The 21,342-nt window shown below is 45.5% G+C and overlaps 1 protein-coding gene and 1 long non-coding RNA gene across 5 annotated transcripts in view; one reads left to right on the top strand and one right to left on the bottom strand.

The window, feature by feature from the left end:
* Positions 1 to 903: 903 nt before the first annotated feature.
* LOC112660145 (uncharacterized) lies at positions 904 to 20,518 on the bottom strand. Of its 4 annotated transcripts, XR_007404622.1 has the most exons (5): positions 20,378 to 20,518; positions 19,774 to 19,907; positions 19,269 to 19,481; positions 8,829 to 8,930; positions 904 to 8,744 (listed from the first exon to the last, which is right to left on the bottom strand). It is a non-coding gene; the product is annotated as an uncharacterized LOC112660145 (long non-coding RNA). The 4 variants fall into 4 exon arrangements; XR_003136725.3 differs by lacking the exon at positions 8,829 to 8,930; XR_004813606.2 differs by lacking the exon at positions 8,829 to 8,930 and having other exon boundaries at positions 19,774 to 19,857; positions 20,378 to 20,514.
* GRHL3 (grainyhead like transcription factor 3) overlaps positions 20,298 to 21,342 on the top strand; it is a 34,101-nt gene continuing 33,056 nt past the window's right edge. Inside the window, exon 1 of the mRNA XM_025447544.3 lies at positions 20,298 to 20,553. Within this exon, the coding sequence (XP_025303329.1) occupies positions 20,537 to 20,553 (17 nt within the window). The 5' untranslated portion in view covers positions 20,298 to 20,536. The remainder of the gene's footprint in view (positions 20,554 to 21,342) is intronic.

Raw genomic sequence — 21,342 nt, 5'->3', positions numbered from 1 at the left:
GGGTTTACAAAAATGATTTGGAAGATGACAGCAGACCATTTGGGAGTTAAAACAACATTTTGGGCTGATGAAGCCTGGAAACTGACTTTGAACACCCAGGTGGTAGTTTCCCAGGGGATGGGGAGAAGTCCCGACACCCCCCCACCCCACCCCCACCCCACCCCTGGGCCTGTGTCTCTCTCCTGCAAGGCAAAGTTGCACTCAGGACGTGAACAAATCCCGTAAGGCAGTGGCTAAGAATGTAGACTTTGGAGCCCAATGGATCTGGGTTCACCTTCCAGCATGGCTGTCAAGAGCTGTGTGGCCTTGAGCAGAGGAGACCCAGTGCCCACTGCACAGTGTGTTGGAGGGGATTAGGTCAGAGAGCTCCCCTGCAGTGCAGAGCAGGGCCCTAGGGGACAGGGGCGTGAAAGAGCTGTTTTGTATCTTGACTGTAGTGGAGGACACACGACATTATGTGTTTGTTGAAATCCACAGAACTATATGCTACAGAATGAACTGTATGTTGTGTAAATTTTTAAAACTTAGCTATCTTGAGGATTTCTCCTGGTTTTGACATGCTACAGGTTTCCTCAGAGGGAGAGGGAGAAGCAGACTCCCCGCTGAGCAGAGTTCCATGCGGGGCTCAATCCTAGGACCCTGAGATCATGACCGGAGCCTAAGGCAGATGCTCAACCACTGAGCCACTGGGGGGGCCCTAATTAATTTCTATTTAGATTTGGAAACTGAATCAGTGTAAAATATTTTCCTACTAAGGATAACTTAATTGTTTTGGTAGGACTACATTATATTTTTAATATATTTTTATCATTAACTTTTTATTGAGATGTAACTCAATACCACTAAATTCGCCATTTTATTTTATTTATTTAATTTAAAGATTTTATTTATTTATTTGACAGAGCAAGCAAGAGAGCACAAGCAGGGGGAGCAGGAGAGGGAGGAGCAGACTCCCCACTGAGCAGGAAGCCCCATGACTGACTCAGTCCCAGGATCCTGGGATCACGACCTGAGCTGAAGGCAGATGCTTAACCAACTGAGCCACCCAGGTGCCCCTAAATTTGCCATTTTAAAGTATACAACTCAGTGGCTATTAGTATATTCACAAGGTTATGCAACCATCACCACTAATTCCAGAACACTTTGTCACCCCAAAAAGAAAACTCATACCTATTAGCAATCACTCATGCCCGCCCCCCCTGCACCCAGCTCCTGGCAACCATAATCTACTTTCTTTCTCTGTGAATTTGCCTATTCTAGACAGTTCACATAAATGGATTCATTTAGTATATGCTCTTTTGTGTCTGGCTTCTTTCACTGAGCATATTTTTTTTAAGGTTTCCTCCATGTTGCATTTATTTCTTTTTTATTGCTGAATATGTAATGTTCCTCCAATTGAATATAACACCTTTTGTTTATCTAAATATCTGGATATTTGGGTCGTTTCCACTTTTGGGCTACTAGCTCTTGAAAACATAGCATCCAAACTGAGATGTGTTGTAAGTATAAAATATATTCCAGGGATGCCTGGGTGGCTCAGCAGTTGAGCGTCTGCCTTTGGCTTAGGGCATGATCCTGGAGTCCTGGGATTGAGTCCCACATCAGACTCCCTGCGTGGAGCCTGCTTCTCTCTCTGCCTGTGTCTCTCCCTCTCTCTGTGTGTGTCTCTCATGAATAAATAAATAAAATCTTAAAAATATATAAAAAAATAAAATAAAGTAGGGACACCTGAGTGGCTCAGCAGTTGAGCGCCTGCATTTGGCTTAGGGCATGATCCTGGGGTCCTGGGATTGAGTCCCTCATTGGGCTCTTTGCATGGAGCCTGCTTCTCCTCCCTCTGCCTGTGTCTCTGCCTCTCTTTCTGTGTCTTTCATAAACAAATAAAATCTTTATAAAAAATAAATAAAATAAAATATATTCTAGATTTTAAAGACTTGTGAAAAAAAGAATATAAAATACCTTGTTAATACTCTATTAAATTGACTGTATGTTGAAACATATTTTTTATATGTTAGGTTAAATAAAATATATCCTTAAAAAAAAAATTAGGCTGTAAACAAAGCAGGGAAGGCATGAGCTGCTGAGGAGGAGGGCAGGGGCCCTTGCTGGCAGCTTCTCCTCCTTAGGTCACCCAGCGCAGTGGAGACCTCAAGTGAGGAGCAAAGTGAGCAGCCACTTTTGGTCACCCTGCCTTGGCACCGAGGGCAGCTGCAGAGAGGGCAAGTCCAGGCAGGAGACATTAGATTATTCCTCCACAGGAGGGGACCCAGACCTAGAATTATGGACAAAAGTAGTAATTGCAGTGGCCAATGACAACAATGGCTTCTCCTGGCACCTGGCCTGCTTTGGGCTGCAGAGTTGCTCATGTTCCCACAAGCTCCAGGGCTCTGCTCACTAGTCCAGGAACAAAGGCAGCAACAGGAGAGGCTTCCCTACCCCTGGCACCAGGCACCTGGCTCCTGAGTGGCCATCGGGAGGCTGGAGCCCCGGCCCTGTGCTGTCACTACCCTACTATGTGTCCTTGGACAGGTCCCTTCCACCCTGAGCCTTGTCAGGTGAGGGAATTGGATTAAATGATCTGGGGTGTTATCCAGCTTTAATTTTGAATATAATTTTGATAATTGTTAATATTTAAATAAACATTAATATTTCATATTCTAAATGAAAAAGTCGTGAGTCAAACAGATGTGAAGAGGCCTGAGTCAGATAGACGTGAGATCAGTCTTGGCTTTTATCTTACCATTTGTGTAACTTCTCTGCTCCATGTTCCTCCATCTTTAAAACGGAGTCAATGATAAGTAGTTCTCTTACAGCGTTACTGTGAGGTTTAAATCAGATAATGGTTGCTGGCACTTAGTGCTTACTGGGCACCAAGTAGTGTCCTAAGTGCTTTGCACAGATGAGCGTATTTAATCTCCCCACCAAACCATCCACAGCAGGTCTTATTAGTTCCATTGCCAAGTGCATACAGGTGACAGTGTTTCAGGGCGAGGGTTTCGAACCCAGGCTGTCCAGAGTTCCTTCTGTGTCATGCTAGCCCGCCCCCAGCACAGATAGGAGGCATAATAAATCCTCAGTAGATGTTAGAAGGGCGAGGGAGACAGCATCCCATGATTGTTGATATACCTCAGTGGAAACACTATTCAGCTCCCCACTAAATAGATACGGACACCAAGCCCAAAAGGATAAAGTGACGTGTCCTGGGCCACCGCCAAAATGGTGACAGTGCGAAACCCAGGTATCCTGGCTCAGAGCTCCCCTAAGTATTTGAAACTGGAGTGGATCTCAAGTTACACATGCAAATCTGTTGGCAGATCAGTGGCCCCAACCCAGGCTGATCTCAGAACTTATCACTTGGCTGATTAACATCTGAATATCAGGGCTGTGCTTCTGGAAATGCCTTTGTCTTCCTCTGTGTCTAGTCCCTGAATTTCATCTAGGTAGAATCCTTGGTTGTTAGGTCTTGCACTTAATAAGAATTGCCTGCCCAGGGCACTTAAAAAATCACTCTTGGCTTCTGAGACTCAGTTCAAATACTTCTTGATGTTTACCTTGGATAGAACTTGTACTAGGTACAGGAGCTACCCAGAGATGAAGGAGCTACCTCCCTGCCCTGCCCTCCGGGAGTTCCCAGTTGAATCAGACAGATAAAAGAAATTCCCTTGCTCAAGAATAATTGCTTAAAGATGGACAAAAATGATAAAAGCTGGTGTTGGTGATGTTGCAGCGAAATAGTCACTCTTATTCTCGGCTGGTGGGAAAGGAACTTGGTATGGTCTTTCTGGAGGGCAGTTTGGCAACAGGTTATCAAAAGTCCTAAAACTGTGGCTGCCCTTAAAATCCTGCAATTCTATTTCTTGAACTTGGCTCCAAGGAAATAACTGTGGCTGGGTGCAAAGATTTAGCTGCAGTTATGTTAATGCAGCTTTGATTATAGTAATGAAATACTGGATGTAACCTGAATGTCCATCAGTGGGTGACCGGTAAATGAGGCCTGGTCTTCCAAAGGTCTTCATAGAATAGTTAATGCTGGAAAGAGACTCACATTGTTGTCTAATGGGAGAAAGAAAGGCAGGTAGCAAACAGTATCTGTGGAGTGATGTCATTTTTCTCATAAGAATATATATTTGCTATGATAAGAGCTAACACTTGTTGAGTCACGGACATTATTTCAATCCTATAACATAGATCATTTCTTTAGAAAAAAATTTTAAATGAACTTTTTAGTATCCTAGATGCTGTTTTTAATTTCATTTTACAGTTGAGGAAATGAGGTTCAGATGGCATAGAGACTAGCCCACATGTGTCTAGCGAGGATTAGAGTCCAGCTCAGCCAGCCTGTACATTTAATCCTGGGGCCACAGCCTTCCTGTGAGCAGAGGGAAAGGTAGGAAAGAACAACTGTGGTTCTCTTCGGATGAAAAATAATCAGTTATTTGTTTATTAAATTTATTATTATTTTATTCTTCATTATTTTTATCTGCATTTTCTTTTTTTTTTTCTTTCCTCTCTATGAGCATGGATTATTACTTTATTTCAAGGAACACTGGCCTATTGACTCCACAAATCAAAAAAGACCAAAGACTTGAACTGTCAAGAGTTTTTGCCCTGCCTCGCCCTCCACATGCCAGGGGGTTGTTTCAGGCAAAGAGGCGGGAAACCCTAAGGTCTAGTCTTCAGAACTACAATGAGGGGAACCTCGTCCCCTGCCAGTCCCTCTCATACAAGATCCCAAAGGGCAAGCTTCCAGCCAAAGGGGTCCAGTCTTCCCACCAGCCCCCTGACCTCCAAGGCCCGGACCTCATGTGAAATTCAAAGGTGGGCACTCTGCTCCCAGTGTCTCATTCCTCATGTTGTAAGGCTTCCAACTACCTCATTTCAGAATGAAGGAGGCAAGGAGAAGCCCAAAGCAGGTGGCAAGGATTCTTAAAAAAACAAGGATTCATGTTTTTTACCCCAAATCAGCTAGGGATCCCCTAGTTACCACCCACCAGCTGACTCTTTCTACTCCCTGAGCTGACTGGCAGTTGTGGCAATTGTCCCTGATTCAAACTATTTGTCACAACTACCAAATCCTAGGCTTCTACCCTCTGAAGAAGGGAAGAGGCTGGGTGCAGGACAAAGAATTGTTTGGAGGGGGCAAAGGGGGAGAGCAGGGAGTTATAATCCTACAGAAAACAGCAAAATGATAATAAACTCAATAAACATTTACTGAGAATGAGAGCTTAGACGTGTTGAGAGGTTTACGTGCATTACCTCATTGAATCCTTCCTCAAAACGCCAGAAGATGGGCACTGTCACTACACCCATGTGAAGGTGGGAGAACCCAGGCTGAGTGGTATCAAATAACTTGCCCCAGGTCATGTCATGCAGCTGATAAATGGGGCAGTTAGGATTCTAAACCCAAGTCCTCCTTGCTATAGCCCCTTCCTGGAGCTATGGGAGCCCTACAGTGCCTTTACACCTCTCTGTACACACACACACACACACACACACACACACACATACACTTTCAACTTCAAGGAAACTGTTTTCAAGTCTCTTGGCCAGAAAGATCTCACGACATTTCTTCTGGATTTATGTGGTGCCACTTTGGAAACAGTCTGGCTCAACGCCTCTGAGATCAAGCACCCTGGGTTTGCCTCCTGGTCCTACATGTTTCTGGGAAGTCGAATCTCATGATCTCCATATAAAATGGAGACTGATAGTAATACACACAGACACATATGCACACAATCACACACTGACTATAAAGTCAGAAATACACTATCATTTTGCCTGTATTATAATGTAATATAGCTAAACCATTTGTATTTATTATTAGTCTGTTTTCAAACTTATTTTTTAAAGATTAATTTATTTACCTTTTCATGAGAGACACACAGAGAGAGGCAGAGACACAGGCAGAGGGAGAAGCAAGCTCCATGCAGGGAGCCCGACGTGGGACTTGATCCTGGGACCCCAGGATCACGCCCTGAGCCAGAGGCAGAGACGCTCAACCACTGAGCCACCCAGGCGTCCCATTAGCTTAGTTTAGAGCTTAGAAAGACTTCAACCACTGCTCATTCCACCCTCCCAGCACCTACTTTGGAGGGTGGAAGAATGGGATTGGTAAACAATCCTTCTTGCTAGAAACTCATGTTTCTTAAATTTTTTAAAAGATTTTATTTATTTATTCACGAGAGACACAGAGAGAGAGGCAGAGACACAGGCAGACACAGGCAGAGAGACTCCATGCAGGGAGCCTGATGTGGGACTTGATCATGGGACCCCGGGGCCCCAGGACCACGCCCTGAACCAAAGGCAGATGCTCATCAGCTGAACAACCCAGGTGTCCCTGTTTTCAAACTTAATGGCTACTTTGTATTTATCTTGTGGGGAATATATATATAAATCATGTATAAATAATGAAATGAAAAAATATATATGTATACATACACATGTATATATAATGAAATGTGTGAGGAACTTTGTATACAGCCTGACACATCACAGGTACTTAATACATGATAACTACTGTTGTTTTGTTTTATATTTATGGATCTGGCCTCAACTCAATCTCACCAATGCTAGTTCATTGCTTGCTATGTGAGGGTTCTAGAGGGAAGCTCACACGCAGTGGGGGGAGCAGACATAAAGAATTCCCCTGGTAGGCAGTTGTGTTACAGTGATGTGCTGCCTGTATAGAAAAAGTGTTTTGAGAAAATAATGGACAAGAGAGTGAATTCTTGCCTGGGAGACCTAAGTGGTAAGGTTTTTACTTTTAGATAAATTGTATAATACAGATAAGAGCACAGATCTTAAATGTACAATCTGGTGAATTTTGACAAAAGTATACACCCGAGTAACCACCATCGGAATCAAGATAGAGAAGATTTCTATTGCCCCAAAAGCCCTTTTGAATGCAACCACAGGACGCCTGCGTGGCTCAGTGGTTGAGCATCTGCCTTTGGCTCAGGTCTGATCCTGGAGTCCTGGGATGGAGTTGCACATCGGGCTCCCTGCAGGATGTTATAATATTCTCCCTCTGCCCATGTCTCTGCCTCTCTGTGTCTTTCATGAATAAATTTTTTAAAAAAATGCAACCACAGCTCTGTTTTTTCCATAGTAGAGTAGCTTTATCTGCTCTTGACCTTCACATAAATGGAATCATTCATGGCGTCCTCTTTTTACATCTGGCTTTGTCCATTGAACATGGGTGGCAGTTTCTAAACCGGGGACCAGTTACTTGATCATTCGTTCATTCATTCATTCCTGCGTGCATGCAGACATTCATTCACAGTCTCCCAACCCTCTAACTGGTCAGAAAGTCTGTTTACTCATTCACTCAAAAACAATTTATCTGTGATGGAGGTCTGGTTTAATAATTCTCCATTACATTCCACATCTGGCTTTGGTTCCTCTGACTAGGAAACAAGTAAAAATTTGGTAAACCGTATCTGCTGTTGTTTAAAATTCTACTCCCTCTCTTTCCACATTCTGGAAAATCTGTGATCTATTCTGGGCATCATCATCCTCAAGTCTTAAGAAAATCTTCATCCCCATCAAGTATATGTTTCTGGAACACCCTCCTGGGCAGGCATCACCTCATATTATTTTATAAGATTATCTTCAAGAAATAGGAAAGGCTTAAATCAATGAAAGCAAGATTAACTGCAAAGTTTGGTGGAAGGCTGGGGGTAGAATTTCCCAAAATGTGTTCCACAGTGGATCACTGGTTCTACTGTTACAGGTATATGGTAGAGACAGGGAGGATGATTACATGGCCATCTCACAAACCCTGGGTTGAAAAAGCAAACAAAACGGGTTTCTTGATTACTGGACTTTTCAGAGACTTGACTGTGCATTGTTAATTTTTAAGAAGAGGGTCTGGTGTGCAGCTTTGCCCAGACAATTTTGATCCCAGAAACTTTGCTGCCTAGAACATCTGGGGCATTCTTGTGTTGTCTAGGGTGCATCTGTGGGATTTCCTGACATGACTTTAGAGAATTCATAAGCAATTTGGGTCCAGGAGAGGTAATGGAGCAAACTGCCCAGGAAGGTTGAACCAGAGGAGGGTAGAGCCAGGGGCTGTGAAGAAGAGGGAGCTACTTCCTGAGAAGATAGGAGAAGAAGCAAGGAGGGAGTGGGCTTGAGGTGAGCCTAAGAGTTTCAGGGAAGTGAGGAGGAGAAAGGAACTTGCCAGCTAGAAGAGGAACAGGCTCAGGCTGGACTGGGGCCTGGAGAGGATATCCATGTTGCAGAATTCCCATGGAATGTTCTTTTCACTATGGGCTGCCTCTGGATGCTGCATTTGCTGGACAGAGGACAAGGAGGAAAGTATTCGTTGTTCCTGGCCCTTGGACATGACAGTGACTGGGAAACCAAGTCTGTACCACAATCTCTACTGCTAGAGCTGGCGTCTTTCCCACAGACAGGAGTGAGAGGCCGCCCTCTGTGCCTTCCTGGACCAGTTCAGACAAGACACATGCACTCACGGCACTGCCACTGTCCCCGCTGCCGGAGGACTGGAAGTCGACCAGGTGGGCCTTCCGGAGAAGAGTCTGAGATTTCACAAAAGATGGGCAGATCCGGGTCTCCATCACCATGGAGGCAGAGCTTCACCCGAACAAGGCTTCCAGAGAGTTTGTCTAGGAAGCTGTAGCTGCCAGGTGTTCTGGAGTAATTCCGGCCCGGGGTTCAAGTGGCAGCTCCGTCGCTCACCTTGGGCAAATCGCCTTGCTTCTCTGGGACTGTTCGCCCACCTGAAACATGAAAATTGTCATATGTTTTTCCCCACGGTGAAACTAATATTTTTTTTAAATAATAAGACAACAGGTATAAAATACCTGGCATATATGTCGGGCACGAAGGCCTTTTTCGTAAAAAGGGCCGGTGCTTGTTACCACCAATAAATTCCTCCACCTGGCAAGGTCTCTGGGAGAGGAAATCTGTTACATTAAAATGGTTAAGTGATGTTTTACTGTAGGGGGGTAAGAACTGGTAGGACTAGTTGAAACCTATTGTTTTTTATTCTCAGGTAAATCCCACCAATCTCATCCCCCTGGGGCCAAACAGGGCATAAGAATAACTCAGTGGGACTCTGCACTAACGGACACTCCTGTGGGGAAGATGCCAGACGCCTCCTCTCTCCCCGGCACTTGTCCCCTGCTGGGGGACTCAGACTGCTCCATAGGCCAGGAGGGGGGCAGTGTCAGAGGTCACAACACACACACACACACACACCCAAAAAAGAAAAGAACGAGAAAATGTACCACTTCTCTGGTGGGGTCTGTTTTATAACAGATCACTCCATCCCCAGGCTCCAGGGGAAATATCCCTCCCTGGCCATAAACTCATCCATTCCGAGGAAGTGACCAGTGACTCCTGCCTGAGGCACCGAGGGTAATACTCTGGGGTGTGATGTTTGAGGTTGGCCGGTTAATTGTGATGTAGGCTCCGCTTTCCAGCTACCATCCACTCCCCCCTTCCCTGGGGTCTCACTGAAGAAAGCCTCTTGGGGTCCTGCAAACAGTTCCTGGGGTTGAGAAGATTCGAGTCCAGGCTGCTGGATGTGGGGGTAGGGTGGGGATGGGGGAATGGACTTTTGAAGATGGTGCCAAGTCACTGGGGTTTGTGAAATGTGATCCTGCTAGATAAAGACATGGAGCACTAATTCTTTCTTCCATTCTGTTTTCTTTTGGGGAGGTACCTTCCAAGTCACAGACCACAAATCTTAGCTAAAAAGAACTTGAATGACCTTCAAAGCCAAACTTTTCATTTCACAGTGGAAGAAACTGATTCAGAGAAGGGAGTTAACTGGCCTAAGGTCAACACAGTCAATGAGCAGCGGGACTGGAACTCAAACCTTGACCTCTTAACCTGGCCCAGTGCTCTCTCACCCACTGCTTAGCAACAGTATGTGTGACAGCCATGCGCTGGGCACTGTATTAAGTGTTTCACATGCATTTAATCCCCACAACCATCTTATGGAGTAAATTACTACTACGGTTACCATTTTACAGATGAAGAAACAGACTCAGAGAAACAAGTTAAGAAGCTCAGGGTCACAGGCAAACAGAAAGCAGAGTTGGGATTCAAGCCTAGGTCTGGTTAGGGACCAGGAGCTTATAATCATTAACACTAAACTATCTGAGGCACAATAAGCCTTTAAGTCGAGGACCTTAACTTGCAACACCCCAAGCCACCTCACAGGCTTCTCGGAGCTTGGAGAGTGGACAAAAGTGAAGCAAAAGTCTCCCAAACATGTCCCCTCCAGATGGGGCTGAGTATAAGTTGTCAGTTATCCTAGGGCGACCAAATGAAATACTGCGGCCCTATATTGGGTCGTCAATCAATTTGGAGGCCACTAATAGTTTCGAAATATGGCCTAACAGCCAAAGCCACTGGCTAGAGAGTCAGGTCCCTGTCATCTGCCTACTGAGAGCAAGACTCTTCCTCCTGGAGGTATCCCCAGGGCCCATTAATGGGTAATCCTGGGGGTGTCTGCTCATGACTGAGGAGGGTGTGAATGACAGAGCTGACTGTGAAAGGGGAGGGGGCAGAGGCTGGAGCATCTCTTCAGGGGCAGCTGTCAAGGCATGACTCAAATTTCGAAAGAGCCTGGGCAGAGAGAACACTCATGCTCACATCCCCTCTGAGTCTGAGGAGCCTGGTGACTAACATCCATCACCAGGAGCATCTGCCCTGGGCTGAGTGTTGTGGAGGCCAGAGCAGAAGGAGAGACAAGACTGGGAACTCACTGTTTCCCTGGGAGGCAAGATAAGCCTTCGTAATGACAGCAACAACAGCTGACATTACCAGGACTTAGTGCACGGAGCGGTGCGAAATGCTTTGCATGTGTTAAATCATTTAAATCCTCACCAGGTAGGAGTTATGCTTACGTTAAAGATGAAGAAACTGAGGCTCAGAGAGATCAAAGAAACTTGCCCAAGGTCACACAACTAGTAAATAGTAGAGCCAAGATTTGAACTCAAGTAGTTTGGCTTCAGAATCCAAGGTCTCAACTAGATGTGCCCTACCGTGCGTGCACACTTATGCACGTGCATGTGCTTGGTGCAGATGCTCTGCAGTACAGATTCTCATCACCTAGAGGGGAGATTGGAGAACTCTCACGGAGTCCTCCAACACGTGAGAATCTGTTCTTTCCATAAGGAAACTGATTTTGCAGAAGTCCAGTTGTAGAGAGAGAAGGGAGGAAAGGTTTCCAGAATAAAGGGGTTTGATGAAGGTTTCCCCACCAGGCTTCCTTGTGGGCAGGAATATGCCTTATTTGCTCTTTTTCCCTGCCCGTGGCACAACTGCATGGCCAGAGTAAGTCCTCACTAACCTTACTGAATAACTGCTTGCTGAGGCAACATAAACTGGTAGTACAGGACTTGGGCTTTAGAGCCAAACGTCCCAGGTTCAAATCCCAGCACGGTCACTCTAGGGCTGTAGGACCCCATCAACTTCCCTGGCCTCTTCATGACTCAAGTTCCACATCTATAAATAGAGCTGGTGATTGAATCTAAATCATTGGGCAGTTGTAAGGATTGAGTGAAACAGAACAGGGAAAGTGTTTATTATCCTAGTTGGTATATACTTAAGTGCTCAAAAAATAAAAGCTCCCATTATAATTTTTAATGATTAAATATATCTTCATACTCGTTCAGTGAACACTGCACACATATAGATAGATGGCAGCTTCTGAGGTGGAGGAGATTCCAGAGCAATTGGAAAATGGAAGGTGGGGTTGACAGAACCAAATACAATGAACCTTGTCTGGGAAGGAAAGCTGACTGCAGTGTGACATGGGTCCAGGCAGGATGGGCAGCCTGACTTGAGCACAGGCTGAAATGAGGAGCAGGGGCAAGTGGGAGTGGTGAATGCTGGAGACTTCTGAGTAGCTGCCTTGCTGAGGGAGGGCTGGAGTGGCCTGATCTTGGTATAAGACCTGGTTCTTGGGTACCCCAGGCCACAGTAGCTCTTCCCCTTCTTACTCCTCACTATTTGAATACCTGCCACCACAGTGAGGGCCTTAAAAATCCTCCAGGCAGATCAGTCATGGATTCAGAAAAACCCAAACCTGAATGTCTGGGGTCCGAGGTCAAGCACTTAACCTGTGACCACATGGCCTCTGCCTTCCTGAGAAGGTGCAGGGCCCAGGAGACCCTAGCATGTCCCTCCCTGCCCCCTTCTCCATTGAGAGCAGATCTAAACACCAGGGACAGGCACTGAAGGAAAACTGTAAAGAACTAGCAACAATGAACCTCGTGGGTTGGTTAATCGTGCCTGCCTGAACCTAAGCCTGGAGCAGGCCCCGCCTCACACCACCCCTCCCCACTCTAACCTAGGGACACATCACTGATCCTAGATACTCCTGTTCAGCACTGACACACCAGGACTCTCTGTGTCCATGCCAAGCTTTGGACATTTTCCTTGTAGTTCCTCAAGAAAACCCTCATCTGAACCCTCCAAGCCCCCAGTTTGACCCCTGCAAATAAATGAGAGGGGAAAATACATTTTTAGCATTGTTGGCCGTGATGGTGGTGGGGATTAACCAGCGTTTCTCAGCAAAGCTCTTTTTATTTAGAAGTGGGCAGTATCTTGTTTAATGGCCCTTGTAAGATGCAGGCTGGTGATGGTCTGCAAATGAGGGTAGGTCCAGGTCCCTGCAAAGAGTGGGCCTCCAGGACTGGGACAGCTGGGTTCTGTTCTTTCCATTGGGCCCTCTCCTCCTAGGATGGAGGCTGCTTTTCCTGGCTGCCTTCTGCTCTCACCAGGTCCTGGCAACAAAGTCTCCAGATAGTATTCTGGATGCTTCTTCCTTCCAGGCTCAGGACAAGCCTTCTTTGATTTGTTACCTTTTAATAAGTGTAGCTTTTCTTTTCTTTTTCTTTCTTTTCTTTTCTTTTCCTTTTCTTTTCTTTTCTTCTTTTCTTTTCCTTTCCTTTCCTTTCCTTTTCTTTTTTCTTTTCTTTTTCTTTTCTTTTCTTTTCTTTCTTTTCTTTCTTTCCTTCCTTTCTTTTTCTCTTTCTTTCTTCTTTCTTTTATTAATAGGAGAAATAATGGCCACAGTAAGCCAAAAGAATATAATATAAATGACCCTGATCCCATTATATATGATACTCTCTGGTATGTAGCTTCCCTAATCGCTTTCTATTCACATATATAGGTTTTAAAAACAGGAATGGATTAGGGGCACCTGGGTGGCTCTGTCAGTTTAGTGTCCGATTCTTGATCTCAGCTCAGGTCTCAATTTCAGGGTTGTGAGTTCAAGCCCTGAGTTGGGCTCCATGTAGGGTGTGGAGTATACATTTAAAAAAAAGAAAAGAGACGCCTGGGTGGCTCAGCGGTTAAGCGTTTGCCTTCGGCTCAGGGTGTGATCCTGGAGTCCAAGATCAAGTCCCACGTTGGGCTCCCTGCGTGTAGCCTGCTTTTCCCTCTGCCTGTGTCTCTGCCTCTCTCTCTCTCTCTGTGTGTGCATCTCTCATGAATAAATAAAAATCTTTTTTAAAAAGTGAAAAAAAAATTAAAAAAAGAATGGACTAATTTACTAAAAGTAGTTTGAGACTCAAAATTCCAAAGTAGGACATCAGACCCAGTTTCAAGACCCAGAGGCTTCCTGGAATGACTCTGGGTTAAGTTGCTTCATGGATGGGCCTCCCTTTTCTCATTTGTAAAAGTATAACAGTAGTTACTTCATAGGGTTGGTGTGAGGATTAAATGAGATTAAACACTGAGCCCAGGGCCCTGCATAAAGGATGGGCTCATAAATGCTAACAACTGTGCTGTAAACTCAGTGAATAACCTCCAGGGCACTAAGGGGCCTTCTGCAGCACCTTGCAAACTGTGGCTCAGTATGCAACTACATCTGGGTATCTTATTTCACTGAGCTTTTATTGAAGAGTATTTATATTAAGTTTTCAGGATTATAAACAATGTTCTGATGCATATCCTTGCAGATAATTCTTTGTACAAACAGATTGCTTGCTTAGTCTAAATTCCTATGAATGAAATTGCTAGATCAAAGATGAGCTAAAATCTAAAGCCCACATTTGGACTGATTCACACTCCCTCCAGCAAGGAGGGAGCCTGTTTTCCATCACCCTTGCCAACACCGGGGTTTGGCATTTTCTTTCATTTTTATCAACTTGATAAGTGTGTGTGTGGTGGGGGGGGGGGAGCGGGGGGGCGGGGGGGGGGGGAAGACAAAAAAAACAAAACAAAACAACAACCCTTGTTTGTTTTCCAGGTATTTGGAGATTTTCTCATTTTTTAAGGGATGCTTTGAGGACAACTTTAGACTCCATAATGATTCTTCCTGTCCAAAGCACTTCTAGGGAAGGAATGTAGGTGGTGTTAATGGCAGAATTGTGACAAAAATCTCAAGTTCAGTATGTAAAAGGGTCTGGATGCTGCCCACCTCAACCTTCCACAACCACAACTTCCAGGTCCTTCCATGCTTCCAAATTAGGGCTATATTCTCTGTGTAGGGTGTGTGGCCTACCCCTCCACTTAAGTCTACTGATGGGGTAGAGAGGAATATTACACTGGAATGTTTACAGAGCTGTAGGTCCATGCCCAGGATAGCTCTTTTGGCACCCATTAGGATCCACAATGTTATCTAGGGTGATGCTTTATCCAAAATCTGAGGTGCCAATCCCAACTCCTTTGCATGAATAGAGACACTTTCTCTAAACATCGCATTCAAATGAGGCCCCAAATATATTACCCCCTGACTACCATCATCCACTACAGCTCATCAGAAGAGATAAAGCATGGGAAAACATGTCCTAAACTGAAAAGAGCTTTACTATCAAACAGGCTGTTAAGAGAAGTTGAGTGTCAAGTGCTATAAACTAACCTGTGAATTGGGGCTGGAAATAGGTGGTGGCTGAGGACCCTTTTCTAAGCTGGGTGCTCACCTATAACCCTGGCTATCTTTTATTAGGTACCTATGGTTTATTTGCTATTGGCTTTCTACTGAGATCTTCATTTAATTCTCAAGTCAACCCCACTGAGGGATGATGGGGAAACTGAAACTTCCAGAAGTGAGTCACAGAAGTAGTCCAAAGGTATATGCTAATAAGCGGGAGCACAGCAATTCAAACTTTGGAAGTCTTCTCTGGGGGTTGGGGGTGGAAGGCAACAGTTGATTTGGTCAGAATGTCAATTATCCAAGTAAAAAGTCAATTGTCGTATGTCAATTATACATGTTATCATCCACTTTTCATTTATTCAGCAAATATTTATTGAACACTTATGTTGAGACATGGGACAGGTGCCATTTAAAATTTAGTTTTCCTGGTAATGGTTTCTGCAGTCCAGCTTATAAATCCTTCCTACCTTACAAATCCTATCAATCACCTTATCTACTTTCCTTCCTTTCTTCCCTCCTCTTTCCCTTTTTCCTTCCACCCATCCATCCACCCATCCAAGGCTTTGTTCCAAAAAGGCACTCAGGAGGCTGACAGAGTGGTTTCCACAGCTTTAAGGTCAGGTGGACCTTGGTCTGATTCTGTCACTAAGGAGACAGTGGGACTGCCATAGCTGAGTTACTACCTCCCATCTCGGGAGCCTGTTCTCCTTCTGTAAAATGGGGAGCTCAAGAGAATGACAGGCCATGCACATGAAGCACTTCGACCTGTGTCTGGCCCATACAACCACAACAGCACAGGCTAAGGACCTTATCTCCTTCAATCCTTACAGCAATCACTTCAGTGAGGAAGAAAGTGGCTTGTCCAAGGTCTTGGGCAGTTGACAGCAGAGTTGATATCCTTTGGTAACTTGGCGATTCTCCAGGAATCGAGTCCCTCTGAGGTGTGTTGGGTGAACCCATTTGATGGCGGGAATGGGATAAAGCATCTTAAGCAAGTATCATGGGGTGAGTGCTTGATAAATGATAATAATTTGAAATAAGTGAAGATTGGAGCTGATTCCTGAGCTCCCTGCTGAGAGTCTAGGAGTTGGGCTGTCCCCCATTCTCCACTCACGTACTTCACAGGAAAGCTCTGAGCAAGGACTCCAAGGCTTTTCTAGCTCTACCTCCACCTTGGCTCCAGGAAGAATGGGGACATGAGGATCATTAAATGAGCGTTAAAACTTAAGTTTTGTAGGGATGCCTGTTGGGCTCAGTCAGTAGGTGTGTGACCCTTGATCTCAGGGTCGTGAGTTCAAGCCCCACGCTGGACATAGAGATTACTTAAAAAAATCATAATAATAGGGCAGCCCAGGTGTCTCAGTGGTTTAGCGCTGCCTTTGGCCCAGGGTGTGATCCTTGGGACCTGGGATTGAGTCCCACGTCTGGCTCCCTGCATGGAGCCTGCTTCTCTCTCTGCCTCTGTGTCTCTGCCTCTCTCTCTCTCTCATGAATAAATAAAATCTTAAAAAAATCATAATAATAAAATACCAAAAACAAAACAAAATGGGTTTTCTATAGCATTTCTAATTATAAAGCAATGCCATATCAATGCAGAAACTTGGGAGGGGGGAGAGAGCAGAGGGAAAAAATTAAAATTCTGTCATTTCAGCATCTACAGAGAGGTACTGTTGACATTTGGGAGCTTGCCTTTTCAATATTTTTTTAAGATTTTATTTATTTATTTATTCATGAGAGACACAGAGAGAGGGAGGGAAAGGCAGAGACACAGGCAGAAGGAGAAGCAGGCTCCATGCAGGGAGTCTGATGTGGAACTCGATCCCAGGTCTCCAGGATCACGCCCTGGGCTGAAGGCAGTGCTGAACCGCTGAGCTGCCTGGACTGCCCCCCTTTCAATATTTTTATGTAGGTTGACAGATTTTCCTTAAGTTTTAGATAACCCTGAAGTCTTAATGTGTTAGGGGAGAAAAAGGACTGTTAGCAGTGCCATGGTGCCCCACAGCACAAGTCTATACTGCAAAATGGCACCCTGATCATGCAGTACACAACCTCTGCAGACAAACAACATGGCCCTTGCCCTTAGCACGTTCTTAACTCAGTGGTCCTAACCTTTACTCCTCCCTCACATGCCAAGAGTGTCACACTAGAAAGGAGAAGGAGGGATGAAGGACCATGCCATCTTCCAGAAGGGGCAGATCATGTGTCTAGAAGAGATCATGTATCTAGATTTCAGAAGTAATCTAGAAAAGGAAACCTTATGTGATCTGATAGGCAGCTCCCCCCTTACAGTGATTCATTAGTCTTGTCTCAGAGGAGGGAAACTGAGGTCCCGAGAGAAATTTACCCAATCATACAGCTAGGAAGTGGCCAGTGGCCAGGCCGAACTTGAACCCAGGACAATCCCTGACTTTATCTAGCTCTACGAGAATGGAGGCACAAAGATGTGGGTTCAGATCTCACCTCTTTTACTTATTAGCTTTTCTCTTCTGAGAAGTCACTTAACCCTCTGAATCAAGTTTCTTCATCTGTAAAATGAGGGAACAGCTTCCTCATGGAGTTTACATAAGAATTAAATGAGAAAAAAAGGTTTTTCCTAACAATGACGGAGTGCTATGTGCCAGGCACTGCTCAGTGCACTTCACATGTGTCCTCTCATTTCACCTTCACATGACCCTCATTCTACAGCTGAGGAAACTGAGGCTCAGAAAGTTTAGGTCATTTGCCTAGCATGATACGATGGGGCCAGATCTGGCAATCTAGAGCTCACATAGGTAACTTTTAGCATCGTGCTTCCCACATACCAAGGGCAAAATGGCAGCCACCATTATTTACTGTTGCTATCATGAATATAATTATTTTGTCACATGTGATCAGATGGTCTCTGTTTTCAATTTCCTCAGCCAAGAAACCAAGAATGGGCTGCTCCAAAGAGAAGAGGTGCCAGCCAAGCCTAGCCCTGGGCCATGCCCATGCTATAAAGGAGAGGGGTGGGACAAAGCCGGGGTAGTGTTCCTCTCAAACTCTGGCATCTCTGGTTCATTTATTGAAGGGCTGGAACAGCTCATGCCTCACGACTAGGAGGCATAGCTCCCCTGAGCGCCCTGGCAAACTTGTAAACTAGCCTGCAGTGCCCCTGCCTACCTATCCTAGACCACTAGTCCCTCTGTCCTATCCAGGGTGCCTTCCCATGTTTGGGGACACAGGACCCCTCTGCCCTACAATTTGGGCCTCTGCTGATCTCTGCAGATGGGTGCGGGTGACGAAAGAGGCAAAATTCAGAAGTAGAGAGAGAGGACCCATTTAAAAACGTCCAGCGAGCACAGACATGCCGCCTGGAATCCCAGCCTCCATCTGAGCCCAGCCAACATGAGTCACCTCCACAGCCCTTTACCTGTGAGTTGCAACACAGCTGACAGAAACTCCCAGCCTTCCAGGAGGCGGGCAGACAAGTGTGCCATCCTTTGGGCTGCAGTGAGCTTTGCAGTTACAGTTGGCACCCAGTGGCTCTCCTGCCACCAATAACATCTGTGAAGTGGTTGGATACCAGGCCCTGCTCTTGGATCAAATCCCAGCTCTAGCGCTACCACTTCTAAGCTCTGTGGCTTGACTAACTCACTTAATCACTTTGTTCCTCAGTTTCCTCAGCTCTAAAACAAGGATAATCAAAGTGCCTCACAGGGTCGTTGGAAGGATTCAATGAGACAATTGCGTAGCACAATGCCTGACGCGGTGTACTGAGCACCGACTACCTGCCAGACGCTGTAGGAGGCACTGGAGATTCAACACGGAGCAGGACAGACATGGTCTTTACTCTTACGGAGTTCACATTCCAAAAGAAGGGGAGACAGACAATGAACAATTATAAAAACATCAAAAAGTTGTAAGAGCTTTGCAGAGAACCCAATAAAGTGGTATGATACAGTGACTGAATGTCTACTTTAACAAGAGCAGCTGCAAAGGCCTGCTCTGAGCTGGTGGCTTTATTAGCAATTACTATTACTATTTACTGTTACTTATCAGGGGTCCCCTTGGCTACCACAAACAGCCTCCTGACAGTTCTCAAACTTGGTACCCTTTCTCTATCAGCCTGACCTCACCCCAAGAGGGTTCTCCTTTGGATTCTGCTTTACCCTAAAAACCTCCATCATGTTGGCAGGAGTAGCTGAAACCCCACCCTTCCCTGGGAGAGAAAGGAGTGGGCCAAGGTGAGGCTCCCAGGAAGACAGAGCAAAGAGATAATTTGCTAAAAGGGAAGAGGGGGTGGGCAAAGAACAGAGAGAAGGAAAAAAACAGATACCAAGATCTCTGGCTTAGATTTAATTTCAAATTAATCCTGGTGGAAGCTCTAAAAACAATTCTCTGGCATTCTTCTACTTTTGTCTGTGGATCTTTTAGGTTTACCAACCTTGTTCTTTACGGAGGCAGCTCACAGCAATTATTCCACAATTTCTTAGTCTAACAGGCATCTGATTCTTCTGTGTTTCCAATGAAGAAGAAAGCACTTATTAGACTACATGAAATGACCAGCTGGCTAAGGCATTGGCGGTGGTCAACTTCAACCTCTCCATCTCTTCTGTGCTGGCCAAAGGCATGTGGGTTGTTCATATCATATTCAGATCTGTACCACACCAAATAAAAGGCCACCTCTCAACCTACTGCTGGCTGCCCCCCCCCCCAACACACACACACACACTCCAGACTGTAGACTCCTCCCGAACAGTGACCCCTGTCTCTGAGTAAGGCCTGGGACACAAAGAGGTGCTCAATAAAATGTCTGCCGAATTGAGGCCACTGACCTCAGTTCAAAGGGACAGCCAGACTTGGAGATGACGGAAGATTCAGATCTAGACATTCACTAGGTTTGCCCTGGGTGAGTCAATTTATCTCTCCAGCCTCCCATTTTTCCTCACCTGTGAAGTGTGTTGGAAGGAAGGTGTGCAGGAATATCTACCACAGTGGGTTACTGTGAGAATCAAAATAACTCACTTGAATAACTGTAAAACATTGTTCAGAAAGAAGCTATTATCTTCTTAAGGGAAAAGCTCTGAAAAAAAGAAAGGGAGCTTACACAGAGACAGCCCCCCTACCCCAGGGTGAGGGTCCAGCTGGGGGAGGGAGGGGATATGCTCTCTCCTTTGAGAATTCCCCGGTTGGCTGTGAAGTATTTGATACTGGGTAGAAGGGGCAACAGAATTGGGGGCCATGGGGATGTTCCTAAGTATCCAGGATACTAAGTAGAAACAGAAATTGAGATTTTCTTTAGCCAAGTATCTGTCTCTGTATTTTTCCTCTATCTTCTCTCTAGCATTTTCTTCCGCCCTTCCTCCTCCCTCATCTCCACCTCCCTCCCCCTCACCTAGGAAGGAATTGGCCAGCTCCACCCAGCCAGCTCCCCTTGGCTCCACCCCCAACGCGGCAGGCCAAGAGTTAACAGCTTGCACCTGTTGAGGCATACCTGCTGTCGCCGGCACCTGTACCCATAGCCAATCAGCACCAGTGCTGCCGGGAACCTACCTGTCAGCAAAATCCCGACACTCAAACCTCAACATAAATCAAACACTTCCCTGGGCAGGGAATGTCTGTGTCAGGCAAGAATTAGAGACAAGCGGTCAGCAGAGCCTCGGTGTTGGTGCCCGTCTTCATCTTGGAGCCTGGGAGCCTGGGAGCAAGAAGATGTCGAATGAACTTGAGTGAGTAAACATTGGTGGATGCCTGGCGCTCTCTGAGCGTGGAGGCTCGATGGGGTTTCCAGAAGGGGGAAGCGCAGGGAGGCCGGCGCCAGGATTCACAGAGCAATTTGTAAGGGTAAATGAATGGGCTGACGATTTCACTTTGGCGTGTTGAGGCAAGCCCTATCTCAAGCTAGAGTTGAATGTTTCCCTGGGAAAATAGTTTTTTTTTTTTTTTTTTTTTTTTTTCCTCTGTCTGCTGAGCAGTTTCGAGCCAGGTAGGGAAACACAGGACTGAAACTGTGAAGGCTTTCGGCACCTCTTTCTGATACTCTGAAGGGACTTGGAAATCAGAGACAGCCCCAATCCCATCTAGGCTTTCTATCTTCTTGCCAAAAGGAACTTCTTTGAGGTTGTTCTAAGAGCTGTCTTAGGCAGAGAGTTGGGTTTCTCTAAAGGGACTTGTTTGTTGGGTTGGAACAGCCCCAAGTGGGAAGGTTACAGAGTGGTGTTTAAACATATGCCCTCTGTAGTCAGCCTGACCTAGGTTTATATCCAAACTGTTCCTTATGGGGCATGTGATCTTGGACAAGTCACTTAACTTACTGGATCCTCGTTTTCCTCATCCAGAAAATGGGTACAAGAATGCTTTGTAGGATTCCTGAGTGAGTTAAGTGTGATAAAAGCTGTAAAATGCTAAAGCACAGAGCAAAGGTGTGAAGATGCATTAATAAAATTTTATTCAGGGGCAGTTCTAAGGCTGAAGAAGCTGAGATGTGGTTTTCAGTGAGGTCATCTCTATTACCTGGC

This window comes from Canis lupus, chromosome 2, assembly GCF_003254725.2.
Source record: "Canis lupus dingo isolate Sandy chromosome 2, ASM325472v2, whole genome shotgun sequence".
Classification (NCBI taxonomy): domain Eukaryota; kingdom Metazoa; phylum Chordata; class Mammalia; order Carnivora; family Canidae; genus Canis; species Canis lupus.
Note: the sequence above shows the minus strand (reverse complement) of the source record. Positions and strands in the feature narration are given on the sequence as shown.